Raw genomic sequence first — 13,802 nt, 5'->3', positions numbered from 1 at the left:
GCACGGAGGAAAACTGAGGAGGCAGAGGCGGCAAGGTGAGCTGGAGAGACAGACACTGAGTCAGTCGTACCCCGCGGGGGTGAAGCGGGCAGAGCAGGGGCCAGCTGCGCACCAATGCCTGGGGTCTGTGGTGCTCGCAGTGGGTGCGCCGTGTGGTGACCACTTCTGCATCATCCGTGTGCTCTGCGCACACATGCGTGAGTGCTGTGTGGGGGCTGCAGGGTGTGTGCCGCGGTGCAGCACCTGGGTGTGGAGGGCCAGTGTGCGGAGTATGTTTCAGTATGCTCCGTGGGCCCCTGTGGTCTCTGAGTACAGTAGTGGGACACTGTGCTGTCGGTGTGGCCATGTGCACAGTGTATGTGCTTAAGTAATGGGTGAGGTGTGTGCTCTGGGTAGTTGTGGTCTCTGAGTGACTGTTCTGTGTCCTCCGGGTGACTGGTGATTGGGAGGCAGACAGCTCACACAGGGTGCAGCCCCTGCCCTTGCCTGAACCCGTACAGGGAGTGACAGCCAGGCAGAGGTGCTCTCCCTGCCGGGCTCAGCTAACCCCAGACGCTCCCGTCCCCGTACACTGCCCCCTCCCTCTGGCTGAGTTTCCTGAGTAAGCTGAGGTCATTGCTCAAGTCAAGGAAGTGGGCCAGGTGGAGATGCATCCAAAGCTGTTGTGGCCATTGATTCCCTGAGCAAGGTGTGGCCACACCCCTGCTCCTGGGGCTGCTGCAGCTCCAGGCACTACCAAGTCCTGGGCAAAGAGGCCCAAGAACTATGCAGGCATGGCTGGGCTCCAGCCAGTGGATCCAGACATCCCAGCTCTTTCCCCCACTGGGGCTGGGCATAGCCTCTGGTAGTCTGGGTTGTGAGTGCCAAGCTCTGAGGTGAATCATTCAGATATGATCAGGCTCAGCTCCCCAGCACACAAGGCTGTGTTTCCAGCCCCAGGAGCGGGGGCCACTCCAGTGGTGAAAGAGCTTAGGCTCTGAAGCTAGATAGATTTGGGCACAGGTCTGCTTCATCACTAGCTTTCAGCCCTTGGTTTAGTCCTTGAACCTCTCTGCACCTGGGTTTCCTTTTCAGCTCAAGGGGTACAGCCACCTCTCTGACTAGGTGGTACGAGGATTAAAGGGACAGACTAGGTCCTTAGCTCGGGTAGCTTCCTCCTTTCTCCTTCCGGTGCTCAGCTTCCGGGGGCGGGACAGAGGGAGCCGGGGACTCAGCTGGACGGGCACTCTTGCTTGGTTGTGCACTCTTGCCCACCTGCTAGTCTCTAGGCTTAGGAGAATGGGGCGGCCTGAGCAAGCTGGGGGCTCCTACCTCCACAGCCCTCCTAATGGCCACTTGGACCGAATGTTGCTGGGGCTCTCCCGGTGACAGAGGACCAGGCTGCTGACAGCAGAGACCAGAGGAAGGCACCAGGGAGCCTAGGCAGGGCAGGAGGTCTGGCTTCCACCTCTCCGGCTTCCCCGGGGAAGAAGTCCTAGTGCCTGGCTCGAGGCCTGGCCGCTGCTATCCACCCTGCCCCACTCCGCCCCCACCCTTCTGGCTCTGGGGCCGAGAGGAAAGAATCTAAACAAGATCTCCATCGATGGCTGAGAACCAAGGGTTATTTTCTATCCTAATTTTCATAAGACCTGACCTCATTTTGCCCATTAAGACCTGTCCTGTGAGAGGAACAAGTGGGATGAAGGCTCCAGGGGCCTGTGGGGACACTGCGAGTGAGAACGCTCTGGGACCTCAGTGCCAAGTCTGGGCTGTTCCCACGAGCCTCCCCGAGCGCTAATGAGCCAGAGCTGCAGATAAGCTTGCTGTCTCCCAGGGGGTGAACTTAAAGGCTCCTTGGGGGGGGGGGGGGGTCCTTCATTTGCTGCCTCGTAAGAGCCTCGGCTGCCAAGAGGAACCTGGAGAAGGGGTCCAGGAGAAGGGCTACTTAGTGGGGTGCGGGAGCATGTTGGGTTTTCCCAGAGAAAGACTGGCAGAAACACTCTGATGGAAGGAACAACAGGTATGAAGAATGAAGATGCAGAGAGGTGGAGGCACAGAGGTGGGGTCAGAAATGGCAGTGTTACATGAAGCGAGACAGCGAGGCCAGGGCACAGAGAGTCTCATGCCCCAGGCTGAGAAGTTAGGGTTTCTCTCTGTGGGCTTCATGGTCCGTCCAGGGACCTGCAGAGCTGCGATTCCAGCTGATTGCTCCCTCTGGTTTGAAGACTAGGCTGGTGGCCATGACTGAAGCTTAAAATCTGTCAGCTTTGATGGTGGTAGCCGTGTTGAGAGAGAGTCACATGTAAGCAGAGGGGACAGAGGAGGGCAGATGTGGGACACATTAGGAGGGTGACACCACGGTTGATGGGGCAGCAAGGACAGGTGCCTCCTACCTTCTGCCATTGCTCAGGATCTGGAGCCCAGAAGTGCAGTGGGCCCTGCCTCTTGACATCCCTCTGTCCCCAAGGCTAGGGGTGGGGAATGGCTGGGGACATGACCTATCCATGGGGAGTGTGGGTTCTGAATGCCAAACTCCAAGATTGGGCCTTCCAGATAGAATCTGGGGCCAAATACCCAGTGGACAGGGATGTTTTGGCTTTAAGAGCTTTGGTGACTCCGGTGATGGAAAGTGCTAGATGCGCTCGGGTCAGCAGTGGCAGTCTCTTTCAGTTTGCTTTCCTGGTCTACCTCTGTGGCGACCCAGGTGGGCACTATCTGGACCCTTGTAGAGCTGTTTCTGGAGTTGGAAGACCTGGTTTAAGTTCCTACCCTGCCCCCCCCCCCTTGTCCAAAGCTCACCCACTTCACAGAGCTCTGGGGGCTCACTTTCTTAGTCCACTACATTGTACTCACCTCTGTGTGTCCCGTTCCCTCAGCTGGGCAGGGAGCTCCCTGAGGGCTGAGGCCTTATTCCCCTCTGCTAGGCATCACCTGGTGCTTGATGAGGAAGGACAGGAAGAAGAGATGGATGGATGGATGGATGGATGGATGGATGGAAGGAAGGAAGGGAGGGAGGGAGAGAAAAGGATGAAAGGATGCATGAATGAAAGGGAAGGAGAGAGAGGATAGAGGAAGGAAGGATGACGGGATGGAAGGGAGGGGAGAAGGAAGGAAAGGTGGATGATAGATGGATGATGAATGGATGAAAGAAAGGAGGGCTAGGTGGCTGGAAGGAAGGATGCAGAGGGATCAGTACTGATAGTAGTCTAGGATAAAGTTTATAAAATTGCTCAGTGCTCTAAAGCCTACAGGACTATCAGTGCACCACAGTGCTTGCCTTGGGCAGATCTCTTCCTGTTTCCGGGCCTCAGGCTCCCCCATCTGCAGCGTGTAGTGTCTTGGACCAGAAAATCCCTAAAGGCCGTTCTTAGGTTGACATTCTGAAATTGCTGACTTTGTCCTTCCCCCAGCCCAGAATGTGGCTTAGAAGGTCCACATAGTTCTTGGTTTCTAGATCCCTTCCAAGATGGGTGCCAGGTCCCAAAGGGGGCTGCTCTGGGAGTCCAGTGCTACCCACCACCCCCAACCAAGTCAGCGGGCACCAGTGCAAACTAAAGAAATAGCTAGAAGCAGCATGGCTGCCCTTTGCTGAAGGTACAGGGTGAGACATGGCACTCCTACAGTTATCTGAGGGCAGGTCTGTAGACCAACGGGGCCACTATTCCAGACTGGAGCCCAGAGCTGCCTCCAGGAAGATGGCCCTGTTCCAGCCACGGTCTGTCTTGGCCAAGTTGAGAGAAGGAAGGTCCAGAGGGAAGGGCAGCAGCTGGAACGTGCAGGCCGGAATGACACGCGTGGCCCCTGGAGGAGAGCTGACGGGCCAGGGCTCCATCCACCTGCAATGCCAAAGGAGGCCGTGGTGTGTCCGAGTTCCGGGGGCACCTGACAAGAGGCTGTAAGAAGAGACCTTGTCTGGAATTCAGTCTGAGCGGGAGGGTCTGAAGCTCAGACAGCTGCTTGACTCGCTTTCCTTGGGTTCCCATGTCTGCTGGGGGCGCGGGAAGTCCGAGGTCACAGGGGGTCACCAAACCAAAGCAGAGGGTCTCCTGTACCTTTTACTAGGGGGCTGAGGGCCAGAGCAGGTGGTCATTCTGGCCATTCCCCTATGGGGTCTGAGAGAAGCAGGTTCCCACATAGGATTGGAAAGCGCCAGCACCCCAACAGCTTCGTCCTCCCTCCTACCCACACCCAGAGCAGGAAGGAAGGAAGGAAGTTGGGAGAAGCGACCCGATTCCACCGGAGCTGCCCTCTCATTGGGCGCTTTGCCAACTTCAGTTGACTTGGCAAGCTAGGTTACTTTTATTTGTAGTCAGGTTGGCTAAATGCTTTAATCAGGACCCGCCAAACCACAGTGGCTTAACACAATAGAAGTGTATTTCCCACCCAAGCAATAGTTCAATGAGAGTATTTAGTGGTCTTTCTTTGCAGGGACCCAGGCTCCTTCCTTCCGGTAGCCCTGCTGACCTCCAGGGCTTCAGCATTTGCCTGGCAGTGCGGAGAAGAAAGAGCATGAAGACTGAGCAGGGAGGTTTTAGGAGCCAGAGCTGACATAACGCACACCCCTTCCGTACACGGTCCACGGGCCTGAACCCAGCCCGTGACCTCACCTAGCCCAAGGGAGGCTGGGGAATGAAGTCTAGCTGCCCATCCAGGAGGAGCAGAAACATGTGTGTGTGAACACCAAGCAATCTCTGCCACAGCCCCTTAACTCCTGAGCTCCCTGACCCTGTGCTCTGAGGAGGGGAAGGTGGCCTGTCAGCGTGGCCCATGTCGGGAGGGTCACTGTGCAGGTGTCTTCCCCTGGCCTGGCTTCAGACTGGACCCAACCCAGAGGCCCCCGAGGCTTCTCCGCTCGGGGTGGGAGGGCCTCCCCTCTGACACTCTGTGTTTCTCCCCACAGTATGTGGCCTTCGCCTCCCTCTTCTTCATCCTGGTCTCCATCACCACCTTCTGCCTGGAGACCCACGAGCGCTTCAACCCCATCGTGAACAAGACAGAGATCGAGAACATCCGGAACGGCACGCAGGTGCGCTACTACCGGGAGGCGGAGACGGAGGCCTTCCTCACCTACATCGAGGGCGTCTGCGTGGTCTGGTTCACCTTCGAGTTCCTCATGCGGGTCATCTTCTGCCCCAACAAGGTCGAATTCATCAAGAACTCTCTCAACATCATTGACTTCGTGGCCATCCTCCCCTTCTACCTGGAGGTGGGTCTCAGCGGCCTGTCCTCCAAGGCCGCCAAGGACGTGCTGGGCTTCCTGCGCGTCGTCCGCTTCGTGCGCATCCTGCGCATCTTCAAGCTGACCCGCCATTTCGTGGGCCTGCGGGTCCTGGGCCACACTCTCCGCGCCAGCACCAACGAGTTCTTACTGCTGATCATCTTCCTGGCCCTGGGCGTCCTGATCTTCGCCACCATGATCTACTATGCGGAGAGGATAGGGGCCCAGCCCAATGACCCCAGCGCCAGCGAGCACACCCACTTTAAGAACATACCCATTGGCTTCTGGTGGGCTGTGGTCACCATGACGACGCTGGGCTACGGAGACATGTACCCGCAGACGTGGTCCGGGATGTTGGTGGGAGCACTGTGTGCGCTGGCCGGCGTGCTGACCATCGCCATGCCTGTGCCCGTCATCGTGAACAATTTCGGGATGTATTACTCCTTAGCTATGGCTAAGCAGAAACTACCAAAGAAAAAAAAGAAGCATATTCCACGGCCACCACAGCTGGGATCTCCCAATTATTGTAAATCTGTCGTAAACTCTCCACACCACAGTACTCAGAGTGACACATGCCCGCTGGCCCAGGAAGAGATTTTAGAAATTAACAGAGCAGGTAGGAAACCTCTTAGAGGCATGTCGATCTGACCTTTCACCTCTGCCCCCCTGTAGCGATGATTCCAGATTCAGTCAGACTGCTTCCTTAGTTCCGTGGGCGACCCGGGACACCCCGCACTCAATCTCGAGGTGTCAAGCCCGGGGGCCCAGGGAGATGCTGGGCGGCAGCCACGTTCGCGAGGCGAGAGCCAGCTAGAGGAACCTCACTGGCGGCCCTGGGGCAGGAGGTTGACGTGCTGGTCTCATGAGGTTCTGAAGAGACGACACGGCCCTCGAGGTTGCTGAGGACTCTCTCTTAGCAGGAGCCCGGGAAGCTGCCGCTTGGTGGGCAGGAGTCCAGCGTGAGTCTCTGACTCAGGCCACTGACCCGGTGTCCGGGCAGGGCAGGGGCGGGTGTGATTTGGAAACGGCAGACAGCTTCATGATTCGGTCTTGACGCGGCCCCTTCGGCTGTGCAGGCGGCACAAAGGGTGCATGGGATCTGGCAGGAGGGTCCCTGCAAAGGCAGTGGCAAGGATTCTCACCCCCAACAGAGCCTGTCTCCATAGCTGAGTAGAATTTGTGCTCTGATCCCGGCTGCCTAGCTCCAGGCGTGTCCTCGGAGCTGCCTCTAGCCCTCCATAACAAGCTTACTCCCCATAGCATGCCGAACCAACTCATCTTCTACCACCACTCTAGAGTTTAGCGTTTATCTTTAGAACCTGTTGGAGTGACTCTAGCTTTCACGTTGTCTGTTTGGGTTGATGGTTGAGTGGGATTTTCCAATGACCTTCTGATGGAAGTGGCTGGTGAGCGAAGGATTAGAGGGGGCCACCACCCCGGGCAGCTTAGACGGAAGCGCTCCAGACCAGCAACCACCTCCCACCGAGGGTTCTCTCCACTTCCGGCGGTAGGGACTGCAGCAGCAATACACGACACCCCAACCAGTGTACAACCACTTCCCCATGAATTCGGTGGGGGGAGGGGCGGGGGAGGGGGACATGAAACAATACTAGTCACCGTGGGATATATTCTAATATTCCATGGCTAGTGGTTCGTTATGGGACTATCTCAGTTTTATGAGAATCTGCACATAGCACATAAAGTTGATCACGGGGCTCTGGTCCGAAGATATAAAGCCCATAGTCTACCTCTACCCATGGAATACCATCGACTTATTCTGTGGACACAGGAATTTCAAGAGAATGGATGACCCAGAGAAGAATGCAGCACTGCACTAGGAAGGAGCATGGGGTGAGGGAGGCTGAGTGAGTGGTAGCGTTTAGTCTGTGGACATCTAGGGTCCAAGTCTGGCAGGGGCTGCAGGCTTGCTCAGCCCTAGGCGAGCGAGTTTCCCCAGACGGGGTGGCCTCCCCCAGCGTAGGATGGATTGTGTCTCCCTGCTGATGCGCTCTCTGCCCACCCCCACCCCGCTCCAGATCTGGCTTCATCCCACAGCCATGCTGTCCAGAACAGTACCCCCAAGGCCCACTTCTCTGCCTGTGGGGGTTCTCCAGCCCCTTCTCCTGGCCCCATGCCCTCCCCCATCCTGGGATTCCTATAAACACCTGAGAGGAACTTGATTAATGTCCTGGGCTGGGCCAGAGGGGGGCAAGGGTCTCAGAAACTGGAATAGGGAGCTTGAGGTGGGGCTGGGCTCCCCTGGCCAAGGCATGGCTGCTGCTGAGGTCAGGCCTCGGCTGGTGGTAGCTCCTGCCCCACCTCTCTGCTCTGGGTTGGCTAGCTGTTTGACCTCAGGAGCCACCATCACAGCAAGGACAGTTCCTGGGGCTCAGGGGAGGTCTGGGTTGGCCTAACCCCAGCTCTGCTCAAAGCCCCGCAGGACGAGCTGAGCCTGAGTGGCATCACCATGGTGCTTGGCCCTGCCCTTACATCCTCCCCATCATTGTGTCTTTCAGGTTTAGTGCCCCAAGCATGGGTGCCCCAGGCCAGCCTGTCTAGGATCCCCAGTTCACTCTGGTCAAACACAGATTGCCTGCACCCTAGACAATGCCAGTGTTTTCCATGTGCTAAGAGCGTGCACACACATGCGTGCACACACGCAGAGTGCAGATGCATGTGTTCTGACATGCACACCAGCTAGTCCCAGAGACATAAGCCCTCTTCCCATGCTGCAGCAGACCTATAGAGCCCATGCGCTCCTACTGGATCCCCTGGGTCCCACGGCCACGGCAGCCCTGCTTGTGGGAGCCCCCTGACCCTGGACCCAGGTCTCAAGAACCCAGAGCTCTGGCACAAAGTCTCTGATGGCTGAGAAGGTATTCTGGGCCCGGCTCAGCTCTCCTCTGAAGCCCAGATACCAGGTTCCTTGTCCTGCCTTTCCCCCTCCCGTCTCCACCGTCAGCCTCCACTCCCCTCTCAAGAACTCACTGCCCTGCTGGTGCTGCTTTAATGTCCAGACCTGTCCACCTTGGCTCCGAGGTCCCCTTTGAGCTTCGTCCCTCACCAGAACACACCTTCTTCCAAAAACTGGTGTGTGAGGCCCTCCTTAACTGTCACTAAGAGTGGTGTGGTCCTTAGGGTGTATCCCCCCACATCTCTGCCTCCCCAAGTCCCTTCCCATTTGCCTCCTCTTCTGCTTATAGCTTTGTACCTAGATGGGCCTGGGGCCGGGGATGCACTTGTGAGTGAGTTGGGGAAGGCCAGAGGGAGGAAAGAGGAATGTGGGTGGAGACCTAGCCTTGCAGGAATGGAAGGAGGTGAGATCCAGCCTCTCTCCACCCCCGAGGGCAGGCAGCAGCCTCAGTGGAACCCGGGGCTCTCCGGTTCCTCTTTAGAACCTGGTTGGGCCCAGTACATGACACCCCAGCATGGTAGGCTTCGAAGGCCCCTCGCCACCAGAGTGGGACACAGCCAGTCCTCCGTGGGGGCCTGCACCACCCTTCTCTCCCCTCTACTCTGGTCTCTCCCGAAGCCTCGGTCCGTGTGTCTGTGAGGAATGATCTGGTCTTTTCCTCTGTACTGTGGCTGGCATGGCCTCAGTGTTCGGGGGGTTTATCATAGGGGGTGTTGTAGGACCTCTAGGTCGATGTGAGGAGGGTACCCTGCATCACTGGAGCTGCCTCTCCCAGAAAGGGGTTCCCTCCCTACTCTGTCCACTTGGTCTGGAGAGCTTGGAGTGCTCCCTTTGTTCTGCCATGTCCATTCATGTGTGTCTTGTCCATTTCTGCTCCTGTGATGTGGGTCAGTCCTCTGTGGTGCCACGTCCAGGGCTATGGGGTCCCACATGGATGAGCAGGGGGCTGGCATGGGGCAAGGGGTGGGAAGGATGGTGGCCAGACCCCTTTTCCTGCCCTCAGACATGCAGAGCAGCAGTGAGGCCCCAGAGAAGGCCCTGCCTGGGCCCCCTGGGTCAGCTGGGGTGGGGTGAGAGGTTCTTCCCTGAGCAGCCAGTCCAAGGTGCCCCTCCTCCTGGCCCCGCCTTTCCCTGCTTGGCTGCAGAGAGGGCCCGAGGGTGCTAGCCCCGGGGGGGGGGGGCGGGGAGAGTGACGACCTGGGGCAGAGGTGACCAGGCGGGGTGTGGGCGGGGCCCCTCCACACGAGCCGACCAAATTCCTGCCCAGACACAGGGCCAGGGTGGGCAGCGGGGGTTGTGGGGGGTCTGTGTGGCCCCCAGGCAGGCTGAGGGGGGAGGAAGTATCAGAGCAACCATACGGCTCTGAGGGCCAAGCCTGCTGTTCTTTTCTGTGTTGTTCATATTCTCTCTTTTTCTCTCTCTCCACTAATCATGTTTCTCTCTCTTTCTCTCCTCGTTTTGTTGCATGACTTGTGCTGGTTCTCGTGACTGTACTCTGCTCGTGTCTCTCACAGACTGTCCCGTTAGCCTGGGACTTTTTCCTTGAGCCCCCGGCTGGGCAGACCCCTGGGAGCTAAACCCAAGGCAATGCCCAGCACCCCCACCCCGCCCCAGCCCCGTGTGCGCCCCCGGCGCCCGCTGCTGGTCTGAACAGTAAGTACATTGGTGGTGCCTGGAGACCAGGGCGGAAAGGCCGGCCGCGCAGGCCGAGGGCCCTGACAGCGGGTTCTCCTTGCTCCAAAGTTTAAAAAAAATGACCCCCTCGCCGATGCTCATCTCTCTCAGCCCATTTCAAAGCCTGGAAACCATCTCCGTGAGCCGCTGCCCATGCTGCCATTTCATCATCGCCAGCCCGCAGGTCGAGTGGGGCCGAGAGGCCCTGGGCCGGGGAGGCAGGGCGCCCGCCTCCTGGGGAGCAGTGGGGCCCAGGCTCCTGGGGGCCATCGCCTCCACAGGAGGGGGAGGGCAGAAGGGTAGACAGTCTTGGGTGAGCTAACCCCGTGGCCTTTCTCATAGGGGGTTCCCCAGGTTTAGAGAGTGGGCCCCTCCTTCATTTCTCTCTCCTTCGGCCACGCCTCCCTCTGCAGTTGGAGAGGGAGCATGCTCCCAGTTTCTGACAGCACCCCAAACTGCAGAGTAACCAGCAGCCCAGGGAGGCTGGCTCCTTCACAGAGCACAACCAAACCTCTCCCGATTAGCCCCTCCTCAGAGCCACGGATAAGAGAAGCAGGAGGCCCAGCTGTGTCCTGGGGGTCCCCTCAGGGAAGGAAGGGTGCACAGCTCACATCCACCCAGAGATCCCCAATGGTCCCCGCCCCCCGCTCCCTTCCCCTGCAGTGACAACCAGCCCAACTCTGGACCCTTTAGAGGCTGTGGGAGGCGGGTGCTCCAGGGGCATGGCACTAGGGACAGATCCATTGGCCGAGGACTCAGCACTCAGAGCCAGAGGAGGGGTCCCAGGCCCCACCATCCGTCTGTGACCCACCCTGGGCAAGAACGCTAGGCTGTAGATATCTCCACTGACAGACGATGGCCAACAGAGAGACAGCAGGCCCTGGCGCCCCTCCCAGATGGAGACGCTGCCCAGTAGGACTTATGTATTCCCCTTGAAAATTTATGCAGGGTGCTGTGGGCTCTGACTCCTTCCACACCCTCACCCACATCCTCCTCCCTGACACTTCCCTCCCCTCTCTCTAGCCACCCTCCTTCCTCAGCCCAGAGACCACTGGGAGGGAAGCCAGGGGCCAGCCAGAGTGGGAGGCGGCCTGGGCTTGTCTGTGCGCACAGGTGTGTGCCCACAGACACGCCCCAAGTGCTAGGCAGCTCCCAGACCCTGAGAGGCCCCAGCCCCAGTTTTGTGGTGTCAGAGTTACCTTGGTAACTGGCCTTTCTGGCTCAGAGTAAATTGGGGAGTGAAGCCCCTGGGATTTGTCAAGAAACGCACTGTACGTGAAATGCTTTGCCATCTTGTATGACAGATTTTTTTTTTTAAGTTCCAAAATTATGATGGGATTTTTTTTGGATTTGCTTTATGAATAAACCTGATTGGTCCATTTCTCTTTTGACTGACTGCCTCTTTGTAGTGACATGATGTGCACACTGGCTGGGATCCCGCCTGCGGGCACGCTGAGCCTGTGCCCGCGGAGAAGGATCACCTCTGTGAACAAGGTCACGGAGGAGGGTCAGATCGGGAGGAGACTGTCTCCAGCCTTTTTCCCCTTTAGTCTCTGGGAGAGCCTCCCCTCCTGCGGCCCCACTGTGTTGGTGTCCTTCCCTGGGCACTCTCACCCTAGCTGAAGTCTCTGAGAAGGCCAAGGTGCCCACGGTGGGGACTGAGTTGGCTCCACCATGGGCAGGATGGTTCTGCTGAGAGCAGCGAATGTGGGGCAGGCTCAGTCCCCAAGAGCGCTGGGTAGAGGCAGAGGCCAGACAGCGCGCCCTCTGCCAGCTCCAGGGGCCTCTATGGCACTGCTCCTGGACTTGGGAGGGGTGAGCAACCTGCTCTGGCCCCACGTTGCCCCCCCACCCCCGCCAGGTGCTCCCAGACCTCCTCCCAGGTTCCTTCTCAGGCTTCCACAGAGGCCAAGACTTGTCTTCCCCACCTGACTCCATCAGCCGCTGTTGTCGTTACATCCATTCGCTCTGCTTTTCTGGGGATGCTGCTGAGAGGAGACACGAATGGCCCCTCCCGAGTCATGGCCGGCTGCCTCATGCAAACATCCCTGCTGTGCCTGTGCAAGCTGACAGGCCTGCTTGGTGCAGAGCGGGGTGGGAGTCACTGGCTTGATCTGTGTGCGGGTCAGAGTGGACTGAATGACCAGCATAAGTTTGTGTGGAGGATGGAGTAAACTGCGTGGTCAGATTGGGTCTGCATGGGGGACAGAGGAGCTCTGTGGCCATGCCTAGTCTGTATGGAGACTGGGCCCACGGATCATAGAGGGTCTGCATGGGGGACAGAGGAGGCTCTGTGGCCATGCCTAGTCTGTATGGAGACTGGGCCCACGGATCATAGAGGGTCTGCATGGGGGACAGAGGAGACTATGTGGCCATGCCTAGTCTGTATGGAGACTGGGCCCACGGATCATAGAGGGTCTGCATGGGGGACAGAGGAGACTGTGTGACTGGGCCAGGTCTGCATGGGGAGGGGGCAGGGCATACAGAGTGACCAGACTAGCCAGGTATGGGGGGGGGCGGGCAGGCTGTGTGACCAGGTCGGGTGTGTGTGGTGGACAGCGTGAAGTGAGGGATCAGGTGGGACTGGATCCCCCCACTTGGAATGGGGAGAGGGGCAGATTGGCGGATGGGGTCTGCATGGGGCTAGGGAAGCCTGCGCTGGATAGGATGGGAGGCGGCGGGCTCTGGTCAGCAGGATGGGGGTCAGAAAAGGCTGTCTCTGGACTGGAGTGTTCCTGCGTGTTTGTCTGTCTTTCCCCTGAGCTCTGTGTCCACATCCACACCATCCTGTCTCATCGGCCCAGCCCTGGGTGCTGGGCCAGCCCGCAGCACCGCGCTTGCTGGGCCCGCCAGCTCATCTTTTTGCAAACTTTGAGCAAACCCAGGAGCCCCTCCTCCGAGCGCTGTGGGCAGCACGCTGGCTGCCTGAACGATCCGGACCCCCAGCCTCGTGTCTCCCTCCACGGCCCCTCTCTTTTCCATCCTCAGGGACGGGCTGCCCTTTGCCAATGCCCCACCTCCGGCCTGTCCCCCCCACTAAACAGTTTTCAGTGTCTCAATAGCTTCTGCTTATATGTTTGAAGATTCCAAACTGAATGGGGAGGTGGCGAAGGCCGCGCTGGCGAACGAAGACTGCCCCCACATAGACCAGGCCCTCACTCCCGATGAGGGCCTGCCCTTTACGCGCTCGGGCACCCGCGAGAGATACGGACCCTGCTTCCTCTTATCAACCGGGGAGTACGCGTGCGCGCCTGGTGGAGGAGTGAGAAAGGGTATGTAGAGGAGGCGGGGCACTGCGTTGGCCGGGCGCCTCACGCTCCTGCAGAGGGGTGGGCGGGGCGGCGGGCGAGGGGCGCTGAGGGGCAGGCAGGCATACCGATGGGGGGCAGGGAGCAGAAGGAACCCCCTGGGTCGGCCCCTCGAGATCTGAGTCCCCCTCTCCTCAGTGGAATGTCAGGCGGGCAGAGAGAACCTGAGGTCCAGGCAGCTGTGGGTTGGTAGTAAGAGTTAGTACCTAAGGGCCCAGGGACAAGCTGGCTGACTTAACTGTGACCCTAACCACAGAGCCATCCCCAGGGGTGCAGGATGAGCCTCGACTTCTCCCGGCTGCTCTGGCAGAAGCCAGGTCAGACCCAGCAGGCAAAGTGATCTTTCCATCCAGTTGTTGAGGAGGGCAATGGGGCGGGCCAGGCATGCCAGGGCCCTGTGGGCTTAGCCACTCAAGGTCCGTGTTCTGGAAGAGGCGTCCTTTGAAGAGAATCCATAGACCCTGGGAAAGGGAAGAGCCGTGAAGAGAGAGGTGCTTTGGGCTGTGGGGATGAGGCCAGTGTCCCTGCAGAAGTAAGGTGTGTGCCACTCAGAATATCGCTAGTGACAGAGAGTTTGCCAAGAGAAGGTTAAGCAGGACTCTGCAGCCCCTTCCACCCCCAGTGCCCGTTAGCCAGGTTCCAGGTGTGGTCAGTGCCCCCTTGTGGTTGGTGAAAGCTGAGCCCTGTGGTGGCCTCTGCTCGAGGACTC

The 13,802-nt window shown here is 58.7% G+C and overlaps 1 protein-coding gene across 1 annotated transcript in view; it reads left to right on the top strand.

The window, feature by feature from the left end:
* The window catches only part of KCNC1 (potassium voltage-gated channel subfamily C member 1), a 44,861-nt gene that overhangs the window by 28,902 nt on the left and 2,157 nt on the right, over window positions 1-13,802 (top strand). Inside the window, exons 2-3 of the mRNA XM_066365062.1 lie at window positions 4,880-5,813; window positions 12,869-13,057. Of these exons, the coding sequence (XP_066221159.1) occupies window positions 4,880-5,813; window positions 12,869-13,057 (1,123 nt within the window). The remainder of the gene's footprint in view (window positions 1-4,879; window positions 5,814-12,868; window positions 13,058-13,802) is intronic.

This window comes from Saccopteryx leptura, chromosome 1, assembly GCF_036850995.1.
Source record: "Saccopteryx leptura isolate mSacLep1 chromosome 1, mSacLep1_pri_phased_curated, whole genome shotgun sequence".
Lineage (NCBI taxonomy): Eukaryota > Metazoa > Chordata > Mammalia > Chiroptera > Emballonuridae > Saccopteryx > Saccopteryx leptura.
This window is presented reverse-complemented; position numbering and strand designations above follow the sequence as displayed.